The 8,458-nt window shown below is 38.0% G+C and overlaps 1 protein-coding gene across 1 annotated transcript; it reads left to right on the top strand.

Annotated features, from left to right (window-relative positions):
- Positions 1-3,222: 3,222 nt before the first annotated feature.
- Positions 3,223-4,156, top strand: LOC102390538 (olfactory receptor 5M3-like). The gene is given in 2 exon segments (XM_045162845.1): positions 3,223-3,396; positions 3,398-4,156. Coding segments are annotated over 2 exon segments (933 nt in total).
- The last annotated feature ends 4,302 nt before the right edge of the window (positions 4,157-8,458 follow it).

Here is an 8,458-nt window from a genome sequence, read left to right as displayed (position 1 = left end):
ACTCAGTGATCAACTTTTCCTCTAGAGATATGCTTTCCCCAGGGTTTTTTCTAGAAGAATATTCTTAATTGTTTTTTTTTTTTTTTCAATAAGGCAATAATTTAAGGGAAACTTCTCTTGTGGATTTCCAGTTTCTTTTCTACCTGGAATCATCTCATCTCTTACACAACATTCACTTTCCCATTCTGCATCCTTCCTGGGAATACTTTGCTCTATTTAGAGGTTGGTATACAAACACATCTATCTGGAGCTGGAAGATGAAGCTTTCATCATCTATTTTATTTTATTATATTCTTCATTAATTATTCCATTTATATTATCCATGTATGGAGGTGTGTATTTGTTAGAGAGAGACAGAAATTTTATATTGATATATGAATATTTGATTATTAAAAGCTATTAGTGAAGCTACACTTTCCACAAGTACATTCAGTAATAATTGCACCTTCTTATTTATTATTGGAGGAAGAAATGGCAACTCACTCCAGTATTTTTGCCTGGAGAATTCCATGGACAGAGGAATCTGGTGGGCTGCCATCCGTGGGGTTGCAAGAGAGTCGAAAATGCCTTTTCATACTCTTAAAGAATGAAGTTGATACTCTTAATTAATACTTGTTACATCATCTTAAGACACAGAAAAATGAAACACAAAACAAACTAAAAGCAAAGCCTGCCTACCTTCACAAAATAAGTCACGGGGCCAGAATTCAAAACCACTTTTACAACAGAAACAGAAATATCTAACTGGAATACTTAATGTTTCCTCTTTTCTGGTCCTGGGGGAAAGTAATCTACAATTACTGGTAACTTAATTTGAAAGCCAGGGTGATACAATATGGGTAGTTTGTGTGTATAATTTTTCCTGAAGAAGGTGGCGAGCAAAACCGTCTGTCTCCAAACCCTTCTCTTTTTTCCAGTGTCCATAATTCCTAAGATCAGATCTGGCTGTTCCATTTTCCCTGTGCATTCATCAGAGCTCTCAATTACCTGTCTAACCACCACACAGGTTTTCATGTGTTTTCCCTTTGTGAAGTACTAACAACACTGATCTTTTATATCATCTTTCTGGATCATTCTTAGTACAGTTAGATGCAGTGAGATCTGACATTCCAAATAAAAATTCCTCTTCAGCTAATGTTTTAAAAATAAGTGGAAAATCCTGGCACTGTTAACACAATATCAACATGCTTTATTAACATATTTGTAATCTGTTTCCACATTCAGAATCTCTCCTTCATCTTTATATTTTCTATATCATTTATGATGGTGTCTAAAACATATCTTTCATTAATTTCCCAATCTTTAAAAACCCATTCATATTATTCAAAAGCCAACATACTATTTTTAAAACTTTTTATTAAGTTGCATTGTTTGGGTGGTTTACAAACAGTTCTGTGTTCCATTTTTCTTGTTCTGGTTCCCTTGGACTGAGCAGGTTCACAAGCGGTTCAAAATGATACTGTGGCACATTTAGGACAAATATGGCTCTCCTTTGTATCTCAGAAGGATTGCTTCTAGAGCATCACCCTCCACCCTATCCCCCCAGGATCCCCAAATCTGCAGAAGCTCAAGTCCCTTGTATACAATGGTGTCATGATTTCATAAAACCTATGCACATTCTTTCATATACTTAAAGTCACCTCTATCTCTCTCTCCTTTCTCTCATTTAAAGCTAAGTAAATGCTAGCTAGACTAAGTGTATTAGAATTCTTTCCCAAACAGTTTTGCATATTTTATGAGGTAAGTTGCATAATTATAAGAATTTGGATAAGACACAAGATTTCTCATTATTTGATGAATAAACATTTGTGGATTTTCCTCCATAATACTTATTAACAGAATGCAAGACACTAGTATTTTCTCAGGAAAATATTTTGTGAAGTACTGTCCTGGAGAGGTTCATATGATACAATCTGTATTTGAAAATAAATTTGTAGCTTTCCTAGACCACTGGATCTCCACGGAAGAGTCAATCATTCCCTGCTTTATCCCCGTATTATAACACTGCAGGAATACATCATGATTTTACAAGGTTTAATTACATTACTACCACTTCTCACTAGTGACACTGATCTCCTGGTCTTATCTTTGAATCTGCAGAACATAACAGTGGAGCGTGTCTAGTAGATTCTAATTACATGCTAGGTTTGTCAGAGTCCTTATCCAGGGAATACACACAATATATGAAAGTGTGTAAGTGATTTATTCCTTTATTTCAAAGATTACTGGGAACAGTTTGTCCCTCTTTAAATGAGTCCAAGTATGAGGTTAGATCAAAAATAAATTTTATCTGACATTTAGGGTTGACAATTGGATCAAATGGTTTTGCCCTATAATCCTGGAGGTGAAAGTGAAGTCGCTCAGTCTTGTCCAACTCTTTGCGACCCCATGGACTGTAGCCCAACAGGCTCCTCCATCCATGGAATTTTCCAGGCAAGAGTACTGGAGTGGGTTGCCATTTCCTTCTCCAGGGGTTCTTCCTGACCTAGGGATTGAACCCGGGTCTTCTGCATTGCAAGAAGATGCTTTACCATCTGAGCCACCAGGAAAGCCCATAATCCTGAAGAACATGCTTATACTAAAAAGGAGGAAAAGTATTATTTTTGAGTGACATTAAAAAGAGAAATCTTACCCTTCATAAATATCTTAAAATGAATAATTACTAAAGTGCCAGTTGGAAGCAAGGGATATTTAAGAAATAGTCTTGAGCTTCCCTGGTGGCTAAGTGGTAAAGAATCCATCTCCCAGTGCAGGAGACTCCGGTTCAGCCCCGGGTTGGGAAAATCCCCTTGAGGAGGAAATGGCAAGCTACTCCAGTATTTTTGCCTGGAAAATCCCATGGATAGAAGAGTCTGGTGGGCTATAGTCTGTGTAAAGAGTCGGACACAATTGAATACACACACACATACACACTTGGACATTTGGACAATTACAATTTTTAGGAATAGCATGTTTCAATCACATTTTGTACAACTCTTATGTAAGTGGGTCAGAGGATTATATTTGTCAATGTAGATGCCTTCAGGGAGCTTGTTAAACAGCAGGTGTTCAGAAAAAATTTCTGGAAAAGACTGTCAAAATGAAGTCATAGTTATTTAATTAAAAAAATAAAAGGGATCATGAATAAAATATAAATTGATAATAATCAACATTTAATTTTAAATTTATTTACTAAAAGTTATCACAGAAGTTTGTATTGAATATTGACTTAGAGAAGAGAAAATGCTCAACTTCACGGATGTGACAGAGTTTATTCTTTTGGGACTAACCAGTCGTCGGGAATGGCAAGTTCTTTTGTTCGTCATTTTCCTGCTGGTCTACATGATCACTGTAGTGGGTAATATCAGCATGATCCTGTTAATTAAGGTCAGTCCACAACTCAGCAGCCCCATGTACTTTTTTTTTGAGTCATTTGTCATTTGTTGATGTGTGGTTTTCCTCCAATGTCACTCCTAAAATGCTGGAAAACTTGTTATCAGAAACAAAAACGATTTCTTACACTGGCTGTTTGGTACAGTGTTTCTTTTTTATTGCTCTTGTCCATGTAGAAGTTTTTATTCTTGCTGTGATGGCCTTTGACAGATACATGGCCATTGGGAACCCTTTGCTCTATGGCAGCAAAATGTCAAGGGTTGTCTGTATCTGACTGATTTCTTTCCCGTATGTGTATGGTTTTCTGATTAGTCTGGCAGCAACATTATGGACCTATGGCTTGTACTTCTGTGGGAAGATTGAGATCAACCACTTCTACTGTGCAGACCCACCTCTCATCAAAATGGCCTGTGCTGGAACCTTTGTAAAAGAATATACGATGATCGTACTCGCGGGCATTAATTTCACATATTCTCTAACTGTACTTATCGTATCTTACCTGTTCATCCTCATCGCCATTCTACGGATGAACTCGGCGGAAGGGAGGCGCAAGGCCTTCTGCACCTGTGGGTCCCATTTGACAGCTGTCGTCATGTTCTACGGAACCCTTATTTTCATGTATCTCAGACGTCCCACAGAGGAGTCTGTGGAGCAGGGGAAGATGGTGGCTGTGTTTTACATCGCGGTGATCCCCATGTTGAACCCCATGATCTACAGTCTGAGGAACAAAGATGTGAAAGAGGCCATGAACAAAGTGATCAGCAGGACAATTTTAACAAAGTAAAGTTGTGTTACTTTTGTTCTCTGCATTTCATCAATACTCATTTGTCAAAAGATTACTGCTTAGTACACAGCTTTAGAGAAATCACAAAAAGTAAGAACTTTACCCTTTACAAAAAACAAGAAAAAAATAAAATTCAGAGGGAAAAAGTGAATTTTCTCTCATTGATACAAGTAGTCAAGCTTAGCTAAAATTAATAAATTAATAGAGAAGACTATTTCAGCCTAAGTTCACAGGTATATGTATTGACATTGTTTATGTCCTTTGTTAAAATAAAAAGATTTTGATTTTCTTATTCAAAAATGTAGTAATGAATTTAGGAAATATTTATCTATTTTTCTACTAGACTACAATCTGATGTAGAAGAAATAACAACATATTTCATTCAGTTCTCTAATGTAAGTGCATAAAGATGGTGGTCTTGCTAATGGTTTTTATTTTCCTGTGGGGAAAGGAGAAGCACATGTGAATTCATCTCCACTGACTCACACGTGCATTATGGGCAACATTTCAAAGCTCTTTGCACATAAACAAATTGGGAATTTTGTTCAAATTATATTGACATCACTGGGTAGTTGAAAAACTTAAGCCTGATATTTAATGCCCTTTTCAATGTGAAAGGTGGATCTGTTCAGAGAACTTTGTTTTGAAAATAGAAATACTATGATATGTAATCCTTTTCCAGCATTTTTGTATTTAAGAGACACAGCAGTGTAAGTGTCTCTCTTTTACTGGTTCTAATAGCTGCTGTGTGGCTGCTGACGTGTGCACATATCATGTACCCCAGCCAAAGTGCCGTCATTCTGAGAAGGAGGTAGAATTAGTGAATATGTCATTTTGCAAGTACAAAGCTACAGATTTCTCCTCACAAATTAAATTAATATTCACATGGATTATTTTGCACATTTTTGACCTAAGTATGATATCAAATATTAATTTCTTTTTACTTGAAAGAAGGAATATTTGGGTGCTCTCTCTTTTTTCTTAACAATGACACATCCTGACTTAATAGTGTAAACATAGTTTGGCTTCTCTGTTGTAGCTCGGTTCGTCTAGTACAGCAATGAGGCAACAAGTTTACAACTTGGACATCCATAATGTTTCTATGTCTTCTGATATAAGTAAACAAATAAATATCTTGATATCTTGACACAGAAACACATAGGCACTGAAATGTCATTCACACATTAAGATCATGCATTTAAATCATCACAAAATGCATAATTTATCTACAGAGATGTAGATATAAAATAAGAATAATGTATAGGATAACACATTTCTCTTTGTCCAGTGTTTTTTTTTTAATTATTGTATTTATATATTTATTGTTGGATATGCAGGATCTTCATTTCTGTGAGGGCTTTTCTCTAGCTGTGGCCAGTGGAGGGAATCTCTAGTTGCATAGGCTGATCTCTAGTTACCGTTCATGGTCTTTTCATTGCAGTAGCATCTCCTGTTGCCCAGCACAGGTTCTAGAATGTGTGGACTTCAATGGTTTTGGCACATGGGCTCAAGAGTTGTGGCTCCCAGGCTCTAGAGCACAGGCTCAATAGTTGTAGCATTTGGGCTGAACTGCTCCATGGCTGGTGGGATCTTCCTGGATCAGGGATCAACCCATGTTTCCTGCACTGGCAGGTGGATTCTTTACAATGAGCCACCAGGGAAGTCCTCTTTGTCCAACGTGAGTTTTTATTTTCCTCAGGGGAAAGCAGAAGCACATATAAACTCATTTCCATTCATTCACACATACATCATGGGCAACATTTCAAAGCTATTTGCATGTAAATAAATTGGGGATTTTGATTAAAGTATAATAATATCATTGTGTCTGTAATGCAAAACTTAACCTCCCTAAAGAATTTAAGCTCTTACTTAATGTTACTATTTGGGTGAGCTAAACATAATTCCTTTTGTCTGTAAGACTATTTATTCACCATTTATTGGAAAACTCTTGGCATTCCAAATTAGTTGATGATTACTAATTAATTTTAAAATGTAATTTTAAAGCTTTTAAATTAAGGATAGTTTTCATTTGGAATAGTTTTGTAAAATGTCTTTTAAAACTGAATGCTATTGCTACGTTTGTTTCTGTGTTTACCGACATCATTATAGTTAAGCATCTTCAGCATAAAGTGTACTTATCTTTCTCAGTCACCCTCTCTCTTTCTTGATCTCTCCCTCACTAACACACACACACACACACAAACACCACAGTTTCTTCTGAAATCTACATTTCCTTGAGGGAGTGCAGATTACATTGTAGTGACCTATTACTAGTAAGTTTACCTGATGCATTTTCTCCATAGTTAGTGGGAAGGAATTGAGGACTCTTGCATACTTGGGCACTGAAATTGCAATCATGAACTCAGCTCTCAGGGGTTCATGAAACTCTATTAGCTATTTGTCTTAAAAATACTAAGCCAAGAAATTATTTCAAATATTCTTAGGTTGAAAAAGCTCCAGAATTTCCCTTCTGCAGGAGACCTTCCCAGCTCAGGGACGAACCCAGGTATCCCACATTGCAGGTGGATTCTTTGCCAGCTGAGCCATGAGGGAAACCAGGTAAGGATAGGTAGGGATGAATTTGGTATGTCTATTATGTGTTCAGTGTGTCTCTATGTGTTCCAATAGGTGTGAAGTGTGTATGTGTGTGTGTGTGTGTGTGCACGCACACTCAGTCATGTGAAGCTCTTTGCAACCCCATGGACTGTAACCCACCAGGGTCCTCTGTCCGTGGAATTTCCCAGACAAAACTACCAGAGTGGGTATGCTATTTCCTTCTCCAGGGGATCTTCCTGAAGCAGGGATTGAACACTTGTCTCTTGTGGCTCCTGCAGGATTCTTTACCACTATCCCCACTTAAACATGATGTGATGTTACACACCTTCCTGCATCCTTCATAAGACCTAACAAATGCTTTTTATTAAATAATTACAAAGAATGCAATAATAGAACAATGTGCATTTTTTCAGATTGTTCTAATTTCACATTATGAATCAGGCAATTGAAACTATATGTGATACAATGTAATAAGGACTGCATAAGAAATATGCGCTAAATATCCTATGTGGCTCAGACAGTAAAAAATCTACCTGTGATACAGGAGACCCAGAAGGTCAGGAAGAACCTCTGGAGGAGGGCATGGCAACCCACTCCAGTATTCTTGCCTGGAGAATTCCATGGACCATGAGAAATGCTGGGCTGGAAGAAGCACAAGCTGGAATCAAGATTGCTGGGAGGAATATCAATAACCTCAGATATGCAGATGACACCATCCTTATGGCAGAAAGTGAAGAGGAACTAAAGCCTCTTGATGAAAGTGAAAGAAGAGAGTGAAAAAGTCGGCTTAAAGCTCAACATTCAGAAAACGAAGATCATGGCATCCGGTCCCATCACTTCATGGGAAATAGATGGGGAAACAGTGGAAACAGAGTCAGCCATTATTTTTGGGGCTCCAAAATCACTGCAGATGGTGATTGCAGCCATGAAATTAAAAGACGCTTACTCCTTGGAGGAAAAGTTATGACCATCGTAGACAGCATATTGAAAAGCAGAGACATTACTTTGCCAACAAAGGTCTGTCTAGTCAAGGCTATGGTTCTTCCAGTGGTCATGTATGGATGTGAGAGTTGGACTGTGAAGGAAGCTGAGTGCCGAAGAATCGATGCTTTTGAACTGTGGTGTTGGAGAAGACTCTTGAGAGTCCCTTGGACTGCAAAGAGATCCAACCAGTCCATTCTAAAGGAGATCAGCCCTGGGTGTTCTTTGGAAGGAGTGATGCTAAAGCTGAAACTCCAGTACTTTGGCCACTTCATGCAAAGAGTTGACTCATTGGAAAAGACTCTGATGCCGGGAGGGATTGGGGGCAGGAGGAAAAGGAGACGACAGAGGATGAGATGGTTGGATGGCATCACCGACTATGGACGTGAGTTTAAGTGAACTCTGGGAATTGGTAATGGACAGGGAGGCCTGGCATGCTGCGATTCATGGGGTCACAAAGAGTCGGACACGACTGAGCGACTGATCTGATCTGAACTGAAGTGACCTAGTGCATAGGCAGGTGGTGAGTAGGGCAAGTTTGGAGTCTGCAACATACTCTTTTTTTTTTTTTTTTTTTTTTTTAATAAAATAGCATTGTTTGGGCAATTTACAGTTAGACCTCTAAGCTACTTTTCTTGATGCTGTTCCCATGGACTAAGGATGTTCACAGGCAGTTCAAAATGATCCTGCAAAGCATTTGGGACAAATATAATCAGCCCTAAGTATCTCAAGGGAGATTGGTTCTAGGAAAGCCCTTCCTACCAC

The sequence above is a fragment of the Bubalus bubalis genome, chromosome 16, assembly GCF_019923935.1.
Source record: "Bubalus bubalis isolate 160015118507 breed Murrah chromosome 16, NDDB_SH_1, whole genome shotgun sequence".
Taxonomy (NCBI): Eukaryota; Metazoa; Chordata; class Mammalia; order Artiodactyla; family Bovidae; genus Bubalus; species Bubalus bubalis.
Note: the sequence above shows the minus strand (reverse complement) of the source record. Positions and strands in the feature narration are given on the sequence as shown.